Here is a 22,714-nt window from a genome sequence, read left to right as displayed (position 1 = left end):
TCTCTAACTTCTTCATGACCTCCGATATTAATTGGCTCAGTTTCACTGAGGTTGGGCCTAGGCTTGTTTTCGAATTGTTCCAACTCTCTTTTTATTTCATCAAAAACCTTATCTTCATCATATTCAACATCTTGATGCATTATTTCAAAATTAGACAGCTTTCTGAGATCTGGGCATGAATTCCGCATGCATGTCATGTTATTAAAGCCGGTATTAACAAAACTGAAATGGAAATAAAATGGCAGGAATTAGGAAAAGGAAAAGATAAAATATGAAACTGAACTGCATTTCATTGAATTTGAAAGGATAGAAGGGTTAACGTCAAAATAAAACCATCATACTAAGATATTTGGATTACAACCCTGAAAGTAACCCAAAGTACAAAAGAAAGAAACTACAAAAGTCAACTACCAAGACTCCTTCCTTGTGGGGAGAGGAGTTGCTTCCCAGTTATTGAGCATGATTTCTGGGCCAATTAGTTGCATATTGGCACGACTAGTGCCTTCACCAGTCTGGATCATATTCACTTCAAAAATTATCTGGCTGAGGCCATGGCAAATTTCATCAATGTTTGCATGCGCCGAGGCATTTTGGCCATGTTTGAATCGTGGCTTGACAAAAGTGCAGAAAATGTAAGGGATAGGTTGCTGCAAGACCCACCCATACTTTTTGCGGTGCTTGGCTTTGTCTTCATCTACTTGTGTTGGCCTGAAGCCTAAACCAAAAGTACCTCTGTTACTGAACGGAGAAATGGGTTCTGAAATTCCTTGCAATGATGCCCCCAAACCTTTTCCTGGCTCATAACCTTGTCTCATCATAAGTGCAGCCACCATTACAGATGTGGCGGAGAGACGCGGATGTAGAATGGGTTTTCCTTCCTCAACATGGTCCACAGCAACCACTTCGAAAGCCTGATAGACAATAGACTCACATCCTTCCTTGGCCTCAATACATGGGATTAACGGGTCTTTATAAATGGATGACTCGTCTTCTCCGTGAACAATAATTTCTTGCATGTCGTGCTCGAATTTGAGCATCTGATGCAAGGTGGATGGCACAGCTCGGGCCGTATGGATCCATGGCCTTCCAAGAAGAAAGTTATAAGAAGTTTCCATGTCCACTACTTGGAAGACAATTTCAAAATCAACAGGCCCAATCATCATGGTGAGGTTGATCTCCCCAATGGTATCTCTTGCTGAGCTATCAAAAGCCCGGATACGAACATTGCTAGGTCGGATCCTGTCTGTATTGATCTTCATACTTTGCAAGGTAGAGAGGGGGTATACATCTACACTCGAGCCTTCATCAACCATGACTCGCTTCACATAATGCCTCTCACATTTGTCAATCAAGTGCAAAGCCCTATTGTGACCTGATCCCTCCTCAGGAAGTTCATCATCAGTAAAGGAAATTTTGTTCACCTCAAAAAATCTATTGGCCATCTTCTCTAACTGATTCACGGTGGTATTCTCTGAGACATGTGCCTCGTTCAGGATTTTGATTAGTACACGGGCATGCTCTCCTGAGTGTATAAGCAGAGATAACAGAGAGATTTGGGCAGGAGTCTTTCTCAGCTGGTCAATGATTGAGTAATCCTGAACTTTTATCTTTTTCAAAAACTCTTCCACCTCTTCTTCAGTGACCGATTTCTTTATTGGCATTTGGCCTTCTCTGATTTGCTTAGCCTTCCTCAACTCTTCTAGAGAGTAACACCTCCCTGATCGAGTCAAACCTCCAGTTTCCCCCACTTCTTCTATGATTTCCTTACCTTTGTAGGTTACTACAGTTTTGTTGTAGTTCCAAGGGATGGTTTTCGTATTTGTTATACGGGGTTGTGTGGTAGGCTTGATTATGATCGGCTCTATTATACCCATCGTACCGCCTTGATTCTCCTTTGTGATGGGGTGACCTCCAAGTACGTATAACGTTGGGCTTGGAGCATTGGAGCGAAACTCCAACCTCGAGATTTTTGGAACAAATAAAGTTGCCCTCTCTGAGCTCTGGGCACCTTTCACAACCAACGGTGCATCTAGGCTTGGACTTACTTTCAGTTTGGTCCCCTCTTGAATTGTTACCACTGTCATTTCTGCTCGACCAACCGGCCTGTATACATGATCTCGTCCAATCATTCCCACAAAATGAACATCATTGTGTACTGGCAACGGGTTATTGGTCACATTAGGAGGGTCCTCGCCATTCGTGACTACAATCAATTTTTCAACAATGAGTCTTTCTATGGCTCTTTTCAGGGTCCAACAGTCATCAGTGCTATGCCCCGGAGCACCTGAATGGTATTCACATCTAGCATTTGCTTGAAATCCGTGCGAATCAGGATGCATATGGTGGGGAGCGATGGGTCCAATCACGCCCATCTGCATCAACTTCTGGAACATACTAGAGTATGATTCAGCCAATGGAGTAAATTTTTCCACCGGCCTCTGCTCTCGACCATAATCCTGCCTAGGACGAGCATTGTAGGGTGCCCGAAAATTTTGCTGCTGAGGTCGGGGGAATCTTGGAGCTGGTGCCCGTGCCTGTTGATTGGGAAGACTAGCATATGATTGAGCATTAAACACTGTATATTATGGCGTTCCCACGGAGTACTGAGGAATTGGCGGGGGATAGTAATGTTGAGGGTAGCTGGATTGCCCATGCTGAGCTTGCACATAAGGGTGCGATGCCCCTCGTCGAACTTCCCTGGATCCCGAAGTCATCATGGACCCTTCATCTCTCTTCTTTCTATTTGCCAAACTTCCCGACCCATTTTGGATAGCTTGGGTGGTGGCTTTGAGAGCCGCTTGACTTACAATTCTGCCAGTCTTGAGGCCATTTTCGACCATTTCTCCTATTTTGATCGCTTCCGCAAAAGGCCTACCCATTGCGGACATCATGTTCTGAAAGTAATCAGGCTCTTGGGCCTCCAGAAAAATAGTGATCAACTCGTGGTTATCCATGGGTGGCTTAACTCTAGCTGCTTGCTCCCTCCACTTGATCGCATACTCCCTAAAGCTTTCAGTCGGCTTTTTCTTCATGTTGGACAGAGAATTGCGATCCAGCGCAATATCTATGTTGTATTGAAATTATTTGCCGAAGGCTTGGGCCATGTCGTCCCAGACATGCCAGTGAGAGATATCTTGGTCAATGAACCATTCGGAGGCTACCCCCACCAGACTTTCTCCAAAATAAGCCATCAGCAATTCTTCTTTTCCACCTGCACCCCTCAGCTGGTTGCAGTACCTTTTCAAATGGGCGATAGGGTCGCCGTGTCCATCATATTTCTCGAATTTTGGGGTCTTGAACCCTGGTGGCAAATGGATGTGAGGGAACATGCATAAATCACTGAACGAAACACTTTTGTGACCCCCTAGTCCCTGTATGTTCTTTATGTTCTGTTCAAGACTTTTCATTTTCCTGGCCATCTCATCTGGCTCAACCGTCTTGGCAAGCTTTTCATTTTCCACTGGTGACTCGTACTGAGGAGTCTGATTATATGGAGCCAAGACCCCGAAAGCCATATTTGGAGAGTAGTATTGGCCATCATAAGCATGAGATAGTGGCTCATTGATTGGCCTCGTCGCAGGAGGTGGAGGCAGGATTGTGTATGCCGGTGCGCCAGACACGACTAGAGGAGTGTTCCTGACCGGTGCGACCGGAGGTCGCACATTAGAGGTACCAGGAGCAACGTGGAGGCTGTAGTTTGGCACATACCCTGGTGGTAGGATGTGGTCACTCGTTGCATGGAGCGGTGGTTGAGTAGCCAGGGGTACAGTGAAAGTTCCCTCTGAGGGACCACGGGGTGGAGGCTGACCAGACACCCAAGCTTGATATACATCAGACAATTGTTGTCTCGATTTTCTTATTTCCTCTGACTCTTGTTCAACTGATTGACCCTGGGGGTCGTCACTGATCAGCTCGATCTCATCATCGTTGGCCATTATTACTGCTCCCTTAGATCTAGTGAAGTAATAGTATGTTGCCAGTTTCACCACAAACCAACCACCTTAAGCTTAACTTTAGAGACAGCAAACGTGTTAGGGTTAAGCATTTTATAGATATGAAATCACACATAATGTGCCATGCTCCTATCATTGTCACTATTTCTAACATGCTTTTGGAGGCTTCATGTTTCATTCCGGCTTATGAGGTTGCTTCTTATTGACACTCTTATTTTCTTCTCTTTTTTTTTTACTCACGCCTCATTTTGATCCCCCATCTTAGAATTATTGAAAAAATATTTTGATCGAACCTTTTGTGGGTTGCCTACGTATCATGTCACCGCATGAATCAGATCATTACGTAGTTCAGGGGGACATAATAACAATTTTGTTTTGTTTTTTTTTTTTTTTCAAAAAAACTCTAAAGACATATATATGACTGAAAATGCGACAAATATAAAATTAAAAATACGACAAATGCAAAATGAAACTAAAAACTAATTGACTGCACTAAAACTTTAATCTTCAATGGCATTCTTTCTTAAACTGAAATCATCAATGGTCTGCATCCCTTGGCCTCCACTCTCCCCCCAACATCTCGTACAAATTCTGAAACACTCCCGGCAATTGTGGAACGAGGGCACGTGCCTGTTGACCAACTTTCTCATTGTTTAGATGACGATGATCATCATGGATATATGCTCCTTTCTCTGCCAATTGAAGTACTTGCTCTCTAGCTTGCCCCATATTCATGTGATAATTCTGCAACCATATATGGGTAGTGTTGAGGGCGTTACCCATCTCAGTCTCGCGTCCCTCATATTCTTCAATCCGGTGGTTTAGCACAGCTCTCTCAATCATCCACTGACGCCGCTCTACTTCAAAATCTGCATGTTGATGACTTTTTGTTTCTTCTAATTGTGCAAGAAACTGACCCTTTGAACGTATCGAATGGGCCCTTTCTCTTATAAACTGCTCTCTCTGTTGATCAAACACCAATTGTTGTTGGTGCGCATCCTCTTCAATGATACTCAAGTCTTCTTGCAGCTTATGCATTTCAGCATTTTTATTTGCCTCAACTCTTCTAACTAAACCAATAGTGCTTGCCAATTCTTCTTCTAAGCGGGCCGCCTCATTTTTAGCATGCTTTAGATCTTTATCCATGTCCCGTAAGGCCGATTGGTAATCTTTCTCAATATTTAAACGAATCTGAGCGACTCCGGCTTGCAGTTGGGCTTGTTGTTTAGATATGGTCATCCGGGAACGCTCCAATTCCTCTTTTAACTTTTCTATAGCTCTTTGATCATTTCTCCTCCTTTTGGATCCTTCAGGCATATCTCCAAGCAATGAAGGGTTATGAAACCAGGTAATATATTCAGGGATCACCTTTTCATGATCTCGGTCTTCTACCATATCATTCAACTCCGATACTTTACTTGCATACCAAATTTTCATAATTTCTTCTTCGTCATGAGGTTGATCTTTACCAAAATCATAACAGAACTTGCTCATATCTCGTGTTGGTGGCACCTCCTGTAGTAGTGCAAATTGGCGCATTACCCGAAGTGAAGCATAAAACTGAACACCATCCAATCCTATGAGTACCAAATAAGAGTGGTATGCAGACTCACAAATGACCTCTTTGGAGGAGAACCAATCGTAATTCCAAGTGATCCGTTTGGCAGACAGAGTAAGAAGTAGTTCTTTCCAGGCGCCAATCCCCTCTGGTAAGTCACATTCGTCAATTCTTTTCTGGTGATCATAAGTATGATTGGGCCATAGCTCACTAAAATTAGTGATCGTAGGATGACGATAGAAATGCTCCAAAAACCATATCTGTAACAAAATATTACAACCATCAAAGTTTCGCGCGCTCATTTTACATCTAGTTAAAGCACGGAAAATGCAAGAAAGAATCATAGGGACCAAAGTATAATCACCCCCTCCTGAGGTCAGAGCCTCAACTACACCTGCCAAGCGGATGTCAATGCGTCCCTCCCTTTCCGAGAAAACTACACGCCCCCAAAAAGTGACCATAAATGCAAACCTTCTATGTACCTTCCATGTTTCCTTATCTTCCTTTGATTTCAATTTTCCCACATTCCTTTCGAAATTGCATTCTAGGCCATACAACTGAAACAAAAGGCCCAACTTAACCCATTTGCCTCCTAGACCTTCATATTGTCCGTAATTTATGTTCAAAAGCTTCAGAAACCTACCTTCGTTCATATTTTTTGGTACTATGGGCCTTTGGCGGCGAAGATTGCGGCCCCACCCCTGGAAATGGGCGATTTCCTCCAAGGTCGGAGTCATTTCACAGTCGGTGAAACGGAACACATTATTTTCAGGATCCCAGTGCGGAATCAAAGCTTCAATCACATCCCTCCTGGGCTTTATAGTAATCATGTGAACCAAATGTCCCAAGTATTTCTTTATCTGGTTTCGCTCATATTCCTTAAAGTCTCTCCACCAATCCCACAACAACTGTGGTATCTGATCGACAATGAAAAAATCTGGTATCCCTTCTGATCTGGGCCTCTTTTCAGACTTACCTCTTTTCCCACTCATGGTATACCTGTCTAACCAGACACGGGATTAGGCTTTGATCAAACATATTATTGACGCACAAAAATTCCGATTTCTCGAGTTTTGACTCCATAAAAGAATATAAATAAATAAATAAAAACTCAATTGTGGGACTATAAAAAATATTTTTGGATTTAGTATATTTTTTTTTTTTTGGATTTTCTAAGGAAAGAATTGTAAACAGGGAATTAAGGAAAAGGAAAATAATTTTTTTTTTTTTTTGAAAATTGGGGCCGGAACCGATGAGGTTTGCCTACGTATCTCACATCCGGTGAGAATCAGACCCGCGTAGTTCGGTGAAAACCGACTATGTACTTCTTCTCTTTTTTTTTTATATGAAAATTAATCTTTAAGAACCATATGCACTAAACCACATTATTTTTTCTCTCTTCGTTCAACCGATATATGCTAAAGTCGGTCGACAGGCAAGCCTCCCAAATAATGCAACAAGTAGCACATAACATGACATAATGGTCTCCACAAGGTACCTGTCCTAAAACAGAACTTGGCCCATGAGTCGAGCGCTGCTAAGTCAAATGCACATGATGCAAATAAAGCGTAGCCTACTAGGGATATTCATTGCTTGTGGCTTGTTCTTCTAAGTTTGTAAATCCTAAAGGAGATGGTATCTAGACCTGGCTTACTCGGGCGGACAACCCGAGCCGAGGAGCGTCAAGCATTACCAGTAGTAGAACAGCACTGGCTAGCTAACGGCTCTCCCGCCTAAACATGTGTGACTAAATCCTTCACCAGAAGCTGGTAGGCTAACTGGCTTTATCTCAAAATAGAAATTTTGTGATGCTGGTAGGCAAACACAACATAACTAATTATCAGAAGACTCAATGGGATGCGAGAGAAGATACAATTTATATGTACAGTTCAACAATATCAAAACGGTAAAAACTCGACAAGTAACACATTAGGCCCAAAAAAATCACAATATATACAAAAATTAATAAAGTCAAATAAAGTAAATGTACAAGCTCGAATTCTTGAAGTCCCCAGCAGAGTTGCCAGAGCTGTCACACCCATTTTATGCCTCCCCCAAAGATAAATGTGTATTATGGATGGTGGGTTAAAGAGTTTTTCCAATTAAAGTGATACTTTTTTTAAATAGGGATTATTTTATTTACAGAGTCGCCACTCGGAATTGATTTTTGGTTGTTCCAAGTCACCTTTTATTTGAATCCCTAGTCAAAGGAAAGTTTGACTCTATTATTATTGGTTTGCAAAAATAAAGTTCGGGTAAGGAATTCTGTTGACCGGGGAGAAGGTGTAAGGCATTCCTCGAGTCTCGTGGTTCTAACACGGTCGCTTTATTGACTACAACTTGGCTTGATTTAATTTTGGATAACACTGTGATTTATTAGTTTCCATGTTTTATTTATCCGCTTTTAATTATTAAAAAAAATAATTATGGAGTTTATTTAAACAAGACACGGTGTCGCGCACTTGTTATTTTTTGTACACATCGCAAATCATGCTACGTAAAATGTACCCGTCATTCACAACAAGTTTGTTTTAATTATTTGAAGTTATGGTCGAGTCACGTGAAACACACACTCGAATTGGGGATTATGTATCACGACCATGCCACGGGAACAGTAACCATAGTCGTGATGATTTATTATTAATCGCGTTTAAAGCATACTAACGGTGTTTATGAGTTGGTTCATTTCCTAAGCTGATTTGAAGTTATGAAAAATTATGTGGGTTAACGCGTGAGTTCTATTAAAAGGACGTCTGAGCTTTAGCACAATAGATTCACTGACTAACCTGTGTCTAAATTATAAATTATACTAGTACTGACCTATGGCCAAAAAGAAAATTACTCAACCGTAATGGTTAAAGGCATCACCAAACAATTCTAAATATATGCTACTACACACTTAGCACAAGTCCTGAAAAATAATACCAAACATCTTTCTTGGAGAAGGATTAAGATAATAGCTATCTGAGTATCAAGGTAATCAAAACCATTTCGACAACAAATGAAACGCTCAGCGCAACACCTCCTGTTTTCAGTAACGCGCTTCTCACTTTTCACTAATGTAACTCAATCATGTAACGACATACTCTTTTAATAATAAAGACAAACAGAGCAAAAAACAAAGGAGTAAAACAACAGAATTATACATACAATTACCATCTTAAAGAAAACTTTTGATTGAATGCAACTATATTGGTTTTTCAACTTAAAAGAAAATGCTTACCCGAAAATATAACACAAAAGATCTGGAAAAGAATAGAGCGAGTCAATTTGGGTCTTGATTTCCTCTATTAATGAACCTGAAGTTGAGAGCTTGTAACTCAATAGACAAGATGAGACAACGACCAAATGAACAACAAATAAACTCAACCAACAGGAACCATCGACCGGAGAACTTCTACGTCGACCTCGAGGACTCGAACTCAACCTTGAAGCTGCTATTTTTGTGCGAAAAGAGGGTGTTCTGGGCCTGTTTTGGGAAGTTTTAGGGGGCGAAAAGAGGGCTGGTTTGACAGCAGTTTTGTTAAAGATCTTCATTGTTGTTTTGGTGTTGTTATTTTTATTTTAAGAAAGAGATATGAGAGCTTGGTCTTGGGGGAAAATGAGGGGGGTTTAAGGGGTTATGCGACTGGTTCCCAAAATGGGGGGGTTGTGTGATTTAATGGCTGAAAATAGGGTATGGGGTTTGTGAGTGGGGGACAAGCATGGGGGACAAGGGAAAGTGGAGAGGGGACAAAGTGTGGGGGGACAAGCATGGAGACAAGAGAAAGTGGAGTAGGGATAAAGTGTGGGGGACAAAGAGTGGGGACACACGTAGGAAGATGGGAGCGGGAAATATTCAAGCACAGTAAAAAATTAGGTGCTCACAATTATCAATAAGTATATTGTATTGATACTGAAGTGAAAAACCAACCACCAATACAAATTATTGTAGATTTGTTTAGTAGCGAGCACAATAGAGCCGACAAACAGAATACTACAGAGGGAGAGATTGCAATAGCTCCACCAGACTCCAACAGTTACTCAGAAAAAGACAACTCAAAAATACATAGTGAAGATGTAATTGAGGAAAGTGATGAATGGATGTCAGATGATAGAGGGAGAAGTAGGCAAAGAAAAAAAGGAAGAAAATCCAGAGAAAAATGTACACCTTCTCACAGAGGGAAGGAACAAAAACTAGCTAATCAGGCACTAGTTTTCCATGATTAGTGCAATATTCTGGAATATTAGGGGTGTGAGGTCTAAAAAGGCCATACACAGATTGAAAAATCTCATCAACAAAAATAATAATGACTTTGTTGCTATTTTTGAACCCTTCATTAGTAGTAACAAGATAGAAGGCTATAAAAGGTTTTTGGGTTTTCAATATTGCTTGGCTAATGTCAATGGCCAAATTTGATATTTTTGGAATAGTCAAGAAGTGGTGGTTACCAATGAAGAACAACAAATTACTCTGAGTAGTAATCAATATGGTAATAATGAAGAGATTCATGTTACTGCAATTTATGCTAAGCGTACTTTCACAGGGAGAAAAGACCTCTGGACAAGTATAGAAGATATAAGTTGTGGTATTCATGGTCCATGGTGTATTGGAGGTGACTTCAACGTTATTATGGATCCAGAATAGAAGATTGGAGGGATACCTCATAGACCTCACAAAAGCTTTGATTTTATTACTACAATGGAATCTTGTGGTCTCACTGATATAGGTTATGTAGGGGCTAAATATACTTAGTGCAATAATAGGAGACCAAGGAAGAGAATATGGAAAAGGCTAGACAGAATTCTTGTTAATGACCAATGGTCACAGAAATTTCAGCACAGCTATGTAAGACACTTAGTGAGGACAGGTTCTGATCATAGGCCTTTACTCATGAAGTGTCATAGTGAGCAACAAAAAGTGATCAAATATTTTAGATTCCTAAATTTCTAGACACAACAATCAGATTTTTTTGATTGTGGTACAGAGCTCTTGGAGTATGCAGGTTAGTGGTAATGCTGCAATGTGGAGATTGAAGAGTAAGTTGCAAACATTGAGCAGGAAACTTGGTCAGTGGTCTAGAAAAAACATTGGAGACATATATGAACAATTCAATAGTTGGGAATCTAAGGTACAACAACTGGAAGAGCTAGGTCTCCAACAAAATATAGAAGATAGCAGAGAAGAGCTGAATAAAGCTCATGCAGAATATGTGAAATGGATGGGATTACAGTTTCAAACAAAAATCTCAGGTGAAGTGATTTCAGGAAGTGGACTATAACAGTATATATTTTCACAGTATTCTAAGAGATAAAAGAAGAAGATTGCGCTTGCACAGAATCAAGAACCACAGAAATAGGTGGGTTCAGGGAGACGATAGGATTAATAAAGCTGTTGTGTGAAACTTTGAAAAACTTTTCAATCTTCAGGCCACTATTACGGATCATTCACTTCTGTATTGCATTCCTAGAATTATTTCTGTAGAAGATAATGAGCTATTAACATCTATTCCTAGTATCATTGAAGTTAGAGAAGCAATTTTTAAGCTTAATGCTAACAGTGCTGCCGGCCCTGATGGTTTTAATGGGGTATTTTTTCAAAAATATTGGGAGAACATCAAGGAGGATATAATGGACTTTGTTCACGAGTTCTTCAATGGCAAAAATTTAACCAAGTTTTATTCTCATATATGTTTGGTACTTATACCCAAAGTAGAATCTCCTTCAAACTTTTCAGAATTAAGGCCTATCAGTCTAACAAATTTTACGATTAAGATCATTTCAAAGATCTTGGCTGAAAGGTTAAACCATATTTTGTCTAAGTTGATATCTGACAATCAAAGTGACTTTGTGAGGGGTAGATTAATTACTGAAAATGTGATGTTAGCTCAAGAAATTATTCAGGGAATCAGCAAAGAGAACAGAGGAGGCAATATCATCATTAAACTTGACATGGAAAAAGCTTATGATAGAATGTCTTGGTCTTTTATATCTTCAGTTCTCAGAAAATTTGGTTTCGATGATGTATGGGTTAATATCATATGGAGATTAATATCTGATGTCTGGTACTCTATTATTATTAATGGCATTAGAGGGGGTTTCTTTACTTCATCTCAGGGACTCAAGCAAGGAGACCCTTTGTCACCATCCTTATTTATTATTGCTGCTGAAGTATTATCTAGGCCACTAAATGGACTACACTCAAATCCTGAATTCACTTCATTTTACATGAATAAGAGAGGACCTCAAGTTAATCACCTGGCATATGCTGATGATATTGTAATTTTTAGCAGTGGGCACAACAAGTCAGTGAGATTAGTCATGCAACAGATCACCAGGTATGAGAAAGCATCTGGGAAAAAGGTCAACAAATGCAAAAATTTCTTTCTCACTGACCCTAAAGCAAGAGCACACAAAATAAACAGAATGAGAGAAGTCACGGGTTTCATGGAGAAGAACTTTCCCTTTAATTATCTTGGTTGCTCACTATATGTGGGAAGGAAGAAACTCTCATATTTTGATAACATGGTTACCAAAATAACTAAAAGACTGAATGGATGGCAAGGAAGGATGCTTACTTGTGGGGGAAGAATGGTCCTCATTAAGAGTGTTCTGCAATCTCTCCCTATTTACACTCTATCTGCTACGAGTCCTCCTAAAGATACACTCAAATTGATAAAAAAAAAATTGCAAAGTTTTTTTAGGAAACTTTAGGGGATAAATTAAATTACCGTTGGAGTGCATGGAAGAACTTATGCCTCCCAAAATATGAAGGTGGTGTTGGCATAAGATCGATGGAGGATATCAGCAATGCTCTTGCAATGAAAAGATGGTGGAGGTTCAGAACTCATAATTTATTATGGGCTTATTTTATGAGAGCTAAGTACTGCATCAGAGCACACTCTGTAGCTAAAAAATGGTCATCTGAGGATTCGCATACTTGGAAACATATGACACTGATGAGAGATGAAGTGGAGAAGAACCTGATATGGAAAATTAATAAGGGTAACAATAGCTTCTGGTAGGATAACTGGACAGAAAAAGGTGCACTTGCAAAGTTATTTCCTACCATGGAAATGAGCAAGAAAATTACAGTGAAGGAAATCATTATGAATAATCGATGAAATTTAGATAATCTGAAAAATATACTCAATGATCAAGCTATACAACTTATCACAGATATTGATACCGGAGATCAAAATAAAGAGGACTATGCCATATGGAATGCATCTGCAGATGGTCAGTACTCCAACAAGAATGTCTGGCAACTTATTAGGAGCAGGAAGCAGAAACATGAAGCTTTAAACAATTTATGGCATAATTATATTCCTTTCAAACTTTCTTTCTTGGCCTGGAGACTGTATCTTGGCAAGCTACCTTTTGATGAAGTTCTAGCAAAGTTTGGGACACCATATTGTTTTTGGATGTAAATGTTATAATAATCCAGTTGTGGACTCTATGCAACATACTTTTATAGAAGGCGAGGCTGCTACATACTTGTGGAAGTTTTTTGGAGCTCCATTGGGCATTAGACATGATAGATGGCCTGCTAGAAGAATTTTCAAAAATTTGTGGGATGTAAAGCCAAGCAACAATGTGCATAAACTCATCCTCTATATTGTACAAATAGCAATATGTTGGGAAATATGGAAGAATTGGAGCTCATGTAGATATGATGAACAGAAAAAGTTCTTTATCAAAAAGATGGAGCATCAGATTAGTTGGACTATTCAAGCAGTTATATCAATGGCATTCCCCAGTTGTGCAGTTACTTGGCCTTGGACATTCTTCTGTGAAAAGATAGAAACATGGAGACCTATAGCTACTTGAAAGCAAGTCATATGGGAGAAACCACCTACTAGTAGAGTAAAAATAAATACTGATGGGAGCTTTAGAAAAGAATCGGGAAAAGCAGGCCTTGGAGGCATTGTGAGAGATGACAAAGGTGACTTGATTATGGCCTTCTCTTTAACTATTAGAGGTAGGCCTAACAATTGTACAGAGGCCATGGCTGCCAAGGTAGGTTTACAATGGTGCTTGCAATAGGGGTATAATGACCTCTATCTAGAGATAGACTCTCAGATAGTGGCCAATATTCTCATAGCTAAGAAGACCAACAACCTGAAGGTACAAAGGATTGTTGAAGATATGACACAGATGATGAATCAAACAGAGGTCAACATAGCTCATTGCTACAGGGAAGCCAATCAATTGGCAGATATGCTAGCTAAAAATGCAGTTGCAACTGGTAATAACTCCTATTATTACAATTATCAATATCTCCGAGGAAATGTTAAAGGGCCTTTTCAATTAGGTAAGTGGCAGCTGCCTAGTTTTAGAATTAGGTATGACAAAGCGAATTTCTTTGTTAGTTGAAACTTTTGATTGACGATCATGAGAGGTAAGGTTATAGTAGTTATCCTCTCATGAAAGATGTATAAGAGGTAAGGTCCATGCCCTCCTCCATTGTATGTAAACTATTTTTTTCAATCTATAGACATGGTAGGGGTCTTGCCAAACCCCCCAATACCACAGGTGATAATAGCCTGGGTGATTGGCTTAATTAAAAAAAAAAAGGTATATTGTATGTATGGTGTTGTATTAATTTATAAGTGAAGTATATTATACACTATTGTGAAAACTCATCAATAGAGTCGAACACAAAAATAATATAAACTGAAACTAACTAGGAACTACAATATATAAGCAAAGGAAAGTAGGATTCATAATTCATTCAATGAGAAATAAAGGTAAGGAAATACAAATACTATTATATTTTACGTCGTCATACATATGATGATGAGATCATAAAAGATCAAAACACCTTAATTATCCTCCACTTGGAATTGATATACAATCACATATTTATTCAGAACTAAGATAGTCTCACTTCTATTTATTCTCTTACAAGTAAACACAAAGCTTAGAAGGAGCAGATAATTTAAACTCATCAATATTTTAAAATTACATGCGGCATCTTGTGTTGAAGCGGTGATTATTGTTCCTCTATATGTAGATTTTAGAAAGTTGCCATCAACAACAACGATTGGCTTGCAATACTTCCACCCTTTGATCGATGCATAAATAGCTACAAATAAATATAAGAATGATCCATCATCAGTTTTCTCTAATCTATATACGGACCCAGGATTTGTATGCATCAACATGTAAAGGTAGTTAGGAAGCTCTCCATATGATTTGCTTGGGTTCCCTCGCACCATTTCAAGCGCCTTTTCCTTCGATCTCCAAGCTTTTATATAATTCACGTCGAAACCATGAATTTTTTTTCATGTCACGCCTTACATTTGCTGGAGTATACACAGTCTTCGGATCAACATATTTGTCTTGTATAAGATATCCTATGAAATCTGATGTAGCGTGACGTTGTGTATACATTCGTTCTTCGACCCAACAGTTGTGAACATTATTGAACTTCCTCACTTTGAATATCTTAGTTTTGTTCAATCTGGAAGATACAAAATTCCAAGTACACATGTCGTCTACGCATACGAGACAATACCTGTTGAAAGAAAAATATGATATATTGAATATGAAAATACTATATTTTATACCTATAAGCAATATAATATATACAACAACTTAACATGTAATACTTTTCTACTACTATCTAAATAATACACGCATACATATTTTCAATATACTATATACATGTTTTAACATTCCAGTGTTGCAAGGAACAAATTTATATAACAATACTAAATATACCTTTTTGTACAGGAACTCTGAACTCTGAACTGAAAATTCTCACGGATTGCGCAGTGTTTCATAACACTTATAAGGGTTTCTTTGTCGGGTCTCGAATTATACTATGTTGAGCTTCATCTATGCCGTCGAAGTTTTGCCCATTACATATCACCCCTATTGCTCCATTTTCTAGCAAATATGGTATATTTAAATCATTTACGTGATGTGATGATATCGCAGAATTATTTGCTTTCACATATTCTCTGTCGACTGCATTGTCCTTGAATGTTATGCATAACGGATACGAAGTGATTTCTGTCTTTTTCATCTTTAAATCTATATACAATTGTACATTCATATCATTTGATATGGAAATTGGTGGATACCCTTCCTGAACAATGTACTTAATTTCAATCAACTTTGTACAAGTCTCACCTTTGATCTGCTTCGATATTGTCGTGACCAACTCTTCAAAATTGCAGCTCGAATTGATCAAAATCCCTTCAGCATCAAATTTAACATATCTGCGATTGTCTTGCCAAACTCCATTGTATTGAATCAGAATTGATACATTCATCATTATTTCTTAGAGTACAATATCCTACCTTAAGTATACAAAGATGGAGATTCAGGAAGAGACGATGCAAGAATCGATAATTTTCATACCAACTACGACTATTACCTATTTTCAGGGAATATGGAGCGTTTGTTATGAGGTAGTGTTGTAGTGGTAACCTAATATGTTTATATTGATAATTAATAATTAACAAATTAGAGAATATTTAGGGCCTAAATATACCCTTCAGATTACCATACCCCAGGAAAAAATTCATACGTTACTTAAAGGATTTGATGACATTCCCCTTAAATAGGGATAGTTACCATATTTTTAGAGTATATTTATAACATATATGTTGTACAATTTGTAATTCAAAACCAAGTTGTATATTATGGAATATTTTACAAATCCTTAAGTAACTATGAAAATTTTCCAAGTTTATGCGTCTAACAAAAGTGTGGATAAAACGTTTCTGTTTTCAATTCGTTTCATTTTAGTTTACAAAATAAGAGGTAAAAAATGACATATCGTTAAATTCATTTTACTTTTGCGAAGATTCCATTATGTAAATCTTCTCCGAGATTTTAACTTATTTGATATAGTAACTACTTTTGTGATCGATATCATACCGATTCCATTTATGTGATGCAGTTGATTTCGGGAGTTAAAGGAATTTTTTTATCACAATTTTTTCTTATGTCTTTTAAATATTTTAAACTTTTATTATTATAATTTATAGTATTTTTTTATGTAGTTGCTAAATATATATATATATATATATATATATATATATATATATATATATATATATATTTTATTCATAATTCACACCAAAAACTAAATATTTAACACTCGTACTCCGAATTATATCACATAAAGTCAGAAGGAGGGAGTATTTTATATATTGTGGGAGTAAATATACTTTGAATTGAAAAATGTACCTGAGTTAACTTGTAAAAGTTTAATACTCCCTTTGTTTTAATTTGCTTGAAGCTTTTCGGAGCATGAGGTCACATTGACTGGTTTTTTGTATAAATTGGGACATGGATCCTTTAGTTTTTTGAAATAAATTATATATTTAGAAACTACATAAAAAATACTATAAGATATAATAATTAATAATTTTAAATATTTAAAAACTATTTGTAAAAGATATGGTCAATAAAAATCTTATTTGGTTCTTCAAATAGTAAAAGGTTCATTCTTTTGTAGGGAGAGAGGGAGTAAGATGATACTCTTTTATCAATTCAGCAAGAGGTTTGGACTACAAGTATGATATAAATTGAAATTTTGAGGTCTTTCTAACAAATAGTGGACAGCTAAATCGGAATTAAATAAGCATGAAAGTTTATATAAGACAAAGTTTAGAGGTTCCAAATGCAAAATAGTAAAGCATTATCCAAAACTTTAAACAGCTGAGGATCCATGAGACTGAAGATTTAATTTTTGGGTTTTCTTTTCCTCTCTTTAATCAAGCCATCCGAATATATTGAAAAACCCAACCAAAAAAAAAAAAAACAAAAAATCAATGTTTGGACAATTTTTAAGAAGGAAAAAATTGTTTTTAAGTAAGTGTAAAAAGACTTTGTGGCAAATACAATTTACACGACATTGAAGTTACTAAGGGCCGTTTGGCCAAAAACAATTCCTTTTTTTTGAAATTTCTTTTCCTTTTTTTCGAAATTCCTTTCCGAATTCCGTCATAAAAATTTTAATTTTTCACTTAAAGTTAAATTTTATAATTTTTCGAAATTTAAAAAACTTCAAAAAGCTATTTTTAAATTTTTTTACTTTAAAGCACTCACAAAATTTTAAATACAGCTCCAATTATATTCCTGTCCATACACAATTCTAATTGTAAAAAAAAAAAAAAAAAATCGAAATTTCACCATCCAAACGCCCACTAAAAAATAAGCAAAAACTCGATATTCAGATTTTAGAGAAATTTCCACTCCCTTATCACTAAACTCTCTTCAAAAGCCATAAAATCTGCAGTTTCATCCACGGGGTTTCACTCCATTATAGTACCTTTTAACTACCATTTCCCTCTTTCTTGAATCCTTTCATTATCGAAGCTGTGTATCGTACCAGCTCAAGAAACACTAATTATTCTAACCAAGTAAGAATTCTTCAACTTGTCCCTCCCCTTAAGCTGAGTTTTCTGTAATTTCCTTCTGGGTTCTCCGTTTGAAATTGGGGGGGTTAAGTCTCAATCGTTTCTTTTTTTCCAGAATCTTCCTGTTTGAAGTATGGTTTGGATGCTATGAATAAAGCAATTTGTGCTTTTAAATTTGTTGTATACTCCAAGTTTAACTGCTGTGCTTGTTTTGCTTGTTGTTTTCTACATTTGAATTAGGATTAAACCTAGGTCTTTTTTTTTTTTTTCTTTCAGTCACAAACTTCACTAATATGCTGTTTGTTATTTTATTTTTATTTTTGAAAAGTTGCCCCACTTGAATTTGTGGTAGTGCATGATGTTCAATTTGAATCTTGTATGAATATGGAGTGACCATTGAGAATAACAAACAACATACTTAAAACCCGAGTATCGAGATAAGTATGTAAAGTTTTGTCTATGACTTAGGGGTCTTTTCTCCAAGTGGTAACTGTAATTGGTGGCCTAAAACTGGAAATGGATGAGAGAGCTATATTCTACTATTTGTTTATTTGGTAACAGTTTGTCGTAAATTAGTGGATTTCCTTAGACATTGAGGGTTCAGGAGCAGGGGTTCTAACTGCTATGCACTTCATTGTTGTCCCCTCGTTAAGACTGAATATTCAAATGCATTGTAATCAGGGATTTATCCCTCCTCAGACTACAGTAACTTATGAGCACTTGGTTGATCATCAAGTACGCTAGTTGATTATCATCTTTCTATAGCTGCTGATGCACACCCAACTTGCGAAATGTTATATAATAGGTGTAGTGCGCTAATTACTCATGTGGATAGAGTTTACGAGCAATACCAGGTTCCACTTAGCAAATGCTAGGTCTAAGAGATATGTGAGACTGAGGGATACATCAGCGCTCTAGTGCGCTAAATTGCCTGGAACATATACATGCTACAAGGACCTGCAACATGAAAACGAGTTGACTTATACAGTTGTGCATAGGGAACACATGAGTCATGACTTGATGACAGAAAACTAAGTAGGGAATATGGTCTTTTGCTATGTTGAGAGAAAAACACTTTCTTATTATGATATTGTGGTTTTGGATTACTCTGTGCTGTAAATGCTGTTCTTACAGCTGGTTTTTCCTTTCTCTTCTAAGATTAATCTAGGTTATGAGTTATTTCTTCAGTTGTACCAATTTTTGATGCCGTACTTTTCTTTCCTGGGTCTTTGATGATCGTAAAGATGTTATTTGCTTTCTCAATCGCAATTTCTGGTGAAAATGAAGTTCACCGTTTCTCATATATGACACTACACCTTTTTCCCTTTGGTCTTGTGGTGATTGTAGAGGTCCTTTTTGCATTCTCAATTGCGCTGGTTGAGGAAATCAAGTTCACCATTCCTTTTCTACTAATAGCTGAGGAATGACAAAGAAATACAGAGTAAATGCATAATCCATCTAAGGTTCAATTCATGAACTATGTTTTTTTTTTTGCATTTGACCTTAAAACCATTTGTTGTAGGTCCAGCATAGGATACTGGATAATAAAACACTATAAAATAAGTCGGGAAAATGAATAATAGAAGAGTCCCTGTGTTTCAATAAAACCATTATAAAGGCCAGTGGTGACCTAAGCGAAGCCCCTTCTATGCGTGGAGTTCGGGAAAGGGCCGGATCACGCTGGGTCTGATATACGCAGCCTTAACCATTATGAACTTGAAATATAGCAAATGGGATAATTGCATGCCATAACTATGTTTTCTCTCCCTTATTGCACGGAATTTCTTTATGGTAAGTTACAATTTTTTTATTTTTTTTTATTTTCTAGTCAATGGAATTACAACACAGTCTAAGGCTGCAGCTTTTGGCCCCACCTTTAGAGGAGAAATGCCTGAGAAGCTTCCCTTCAGTGTTTGGAATTATTCCTCAAAGGAGAAACAAACTGAGAAGTTCTATTGTATCTTCATTGAATTTGAATTATTGTGGCCAGTCAGCACCAAGATTTTGGACGTCCCAATTGCTGGTATGCTCTTCTCTCCACTTCCTTTCTTATTTGTTTGGACTACATCATTGCCGTTAATCTCTATTACATGTTCATATTCTTCAAGATCCCTGCTTTGACAATGAACTGTAAAATCAGGTTCATGGTCTCAGACAAAAGGGATTAAAAGCTTCGAAGCTAGAAGAGTTGCTAAAATTTGGTAATGGAGAGGAAGATTCAGGAGATGATTCTGAATCTGATGGAGGTCATAAGAGGGATGATTACTTTCATATGGATGAGGATGAAAGGCGGGAATGGCGGAGGAAGATAAGGGATGTCATTAAAATGTCTCCTGATGTTGAGGAAGAGGTCGATCTTGTTGAGAAAAGAAAAAAGATGCAAAAGCTTTTGGCTGATTACCCTCTTGTTGTTGAAGAGGAAGACCCTGATTGGCCAGAAGATGCGGATGGGCGGGGTTTTAACTTGGATCAATTCTTTAACAAGATCACTATCAAGAACGTTAAGAAAGATAATGATGATGATGAGAATTATGACAGTGACAATGAAGTGGTATGGCAAGATGATGATTATATTCGTCCAATTAAGGACTTAACCACTGCAGAATGGGAAGAGTCTGTGTTTAAGGACATCAGTCCTCTTATTATACTTGTTCATAATCGTTACAAAAGGTGATCTCGCAGTCCCTCTGCATTTCTCATTAAAGATGTAGCCTTTGAAATTAGATATGAAATGCAGTGCCTGACAGTGAAGAGTCTACTTGCTTCTCTGATGGTCTAGGGTTATCTGTTGTCTGTACTTATCTATCTTGCTTCTATTAGATAATCAAATTCGTTTACTACATGGTAGCTTGCGTATGCACATCCACTCTCTAGATTTCCTTACTCTTCGCAGTACTAATACAAACACTTTGAAGTCTCTCCCACTTATTCACAGTTAGGACCGAAAAATCAGACGTGTAGTAAACTAAATTAATTGGTGAGTCCTGTTTAAATTAGAGTGCTAAATAAAAAAAAGTGAGTTCTGTCATTCTTGTCAGTCCATATCAGCTTAGAGGAGAATGACACCGAATTCACTAATTTTTTCCTTTCGCTTTTATGTCTTTTCATAAATATCAATTCTTTTATGTGAAGATGACCTGGTAAACTTTTACTAAAAAGGGTTTTTACTCAAAAATATTGGAAGACTTGGCATTCTAGAGATAACGTTTCTAGAAGAGATCAGCATAATTTATTTCACAAATAACCCGAACTTTATTTGTATATTTTTCATGATGGCAATCTCTTCCCTAAATATTCCTCTCTGCTGTTCTTTGAGATCATGTTCATTGACGAAAAACCATGCATTCTCCTTTCTTTGAAGGGATTTCTTATCATAAAATTGGTTACTGGCTGAGCCTTAAAAAACAAAGGCCTAAAGTAAGTTTTTCAAAGTGCAAAGTCTCTCTCAATAACTTACTTTAGGTCTAAAGTAAGTTTTTCAAATACTATCTTATGAAAGCTGTGTGTTACACACAGGCCAAAGGAAAATGAAATGGTTCGGAATGAATTGGAGAAGGCTGTCCACATCATCTGGAACTGCAGACTACCATCTCCAAGGGTAAGTTGAATCATTTAACTTTTATGCAATTATATTCCAAACACACTATTGATAGTTTTTTTTTTCTCTAGTGTGTAGCAATTGATGCTGTTGTTGAAGTTGACTTGGTGTCTGCTTTACAAGTCTCTATTTTTCCCGAGCTCATCTTTACTAAAGCAGGGAAAATCATGCACCGCGAGAAAGGTTAAAGTCTATCTAATGGAATATTTCTTTTGACATTTGTTGCTTGATCTCAAATCCTCATTTTATCTCTAATCTTCTTTTTCTTTTAATTCTTGAGTAGGGAACCGAACAGCAGACGAGTTGTCCAAAATGATGGCATTCTTCTATTATGGAGCTGCCAAGCCACCTTGTCTCAGTATCATCAGCAATGCTGAAGAGCCAATCCCTATAATCTAAGCAAGTGATTATCAGTGTTAGACGAGTCTCCAGGTCTATTAAAACAACGTTTAATAGCTAAACCTCGGAAATTTTGGTTCTAAAATTGTCACGAGTGTAATACAAGATCCTACATGGGCGGGGATGAGGTTTGTCTGTACAACTCAGTCACTAAGATGGGCCACAATGTTCTTACTGAGCTCTTGCTGGTGTTCTTTTCATGATTTTAGTAGGTCCATTGCTGGTTCCTCGGGTGCATATCGTTGGTGCAGTGGCCCTATTCAGTTTCAAATTTGCAATGCAGCTTCAAAGTGAAAATAGTAGATACTGAAAGATGCCAGGCTATTGTTTGCGCAAGTATGATAGCTATATGGCATGCCATTTATGTACATTTCTTCCAACTTTTTTAGTACCCAAGTTGCTAGGAAGCAGAAGGTTTTTCTTCCAAAATCGTTTTAGACTGGGTTTATTGTCCCGTTGTAATAATGGGGCTTCTTGTCCTTGCTAGACAAGTGACAAGTGACAACTATTTTTTCATGGGATCTTGTTCATGTATATTCATCACCGTTTTCACAAAAATGATTTTTTACTCAAATCGAAATAAATTAAAACCAAGATCAAATGGTTTGAAATCCTATCAGATTAATTTCGTAAAATATCATAACCAGAACGTATCCATTATGTGCTATGAGTGGCTTAAGAGGTTATATGGATTTTTTTACTGCTACAACTTGAATTTTAGAAGTCATGGTCAAACTCTCTACTGATTTAGAAAATTGAATCGTGTTTCGCTCATACATATTTCTCGCCTTTTACTTTATTTTTACTCTTTTCTTGTTCCCAACTCCCAAGCAAGCATTCAAATCTC

General features: G+C 37.5%; 1 protein-coding gene across 2 annotated transcripts; it reads left to right on the top strand.

Moving 5' to 3' along the window:
- Nucleotides 1-17,701: 17,701 nt before the first annotated feature.
- On the top strand, nucleotides 17,702-22,407 carry LOC104098932 (thioredoxin-like fold domain-containing protein MRL7L, chloroplastic). 2 transcript variants are annotated; one of them, XM_009605788.4, is made up of 7 exons: nucleotides 17,702-17,873; nucleotides 19,218-19,333; nucleotides 19,699-19,893; nucleotides 20,011-20,540; nucleotides 21,387-21,468; nucleotides 21,540-21,651; nucleotides 21,752-22,407. In XM_009605788.4, the coding sequence occupies exons 2-7, from the start codon at nucleotides 19,316-19,318 to the stop codon at nucleotides 21,865-21,867; spliced, it is 1,053 nt and encodes a 350-aa protein (XP_009604083.1). In that variant the 5' UTR covers nucleotides 17,702-17,873; nucleotides 19,218-19,315; the 3' UTR covers nucleotides 21,868-22,407. The 2 variants fall into 2 exon arrangements, with proteins under 2 accessions (XP_009604083.1, XP_009604085.1); XM_009605790.4 differs by lacking the exon at nucleotides 19,218-19,333 and having other exon boundaries at nucleotides 17,703-17,873.
- Nucleotides 22,408-22,714: the final 307 nt, after the last annotated feature.

Source organism: Nicotiana tomentosiformis, chromosome 4, assembly GCF_000390325.3.
Source record: "Nicotiana tomentosiformis chromosome 4, ASM39032v3, whole genome shotgun sequence".
NCBI lineage: Eukaryota > Viridiplantae > Streptophyta > Magnoliopsida > Solanales > Solanaceae > Nicotiana > Nicotiana tomentosiformis.
Note: the sequence above shows the minus strand (reverse complement) of the source record. Positions and strands in the feature narration are given on the sequence as shown.

Coding starts and splice junctions, on each gene's coding strand:
- LOC104098932 (XM_009605788.4), top strand. Junction 21,469..21,539: donor GCAGACTACCATCTCCAAGG/GTAAGTTGAATC, acceptor TTTTTTCTCTAG/TGTGTAGCAATTGATGCTGT. Junction 21,652..21,751: donor AATCATGCACCGCGAGAAAG/GTTAAAGTCTAT, acceptor ATTCTTGAGTAG/GGAACCGAACAGCAGACGAG.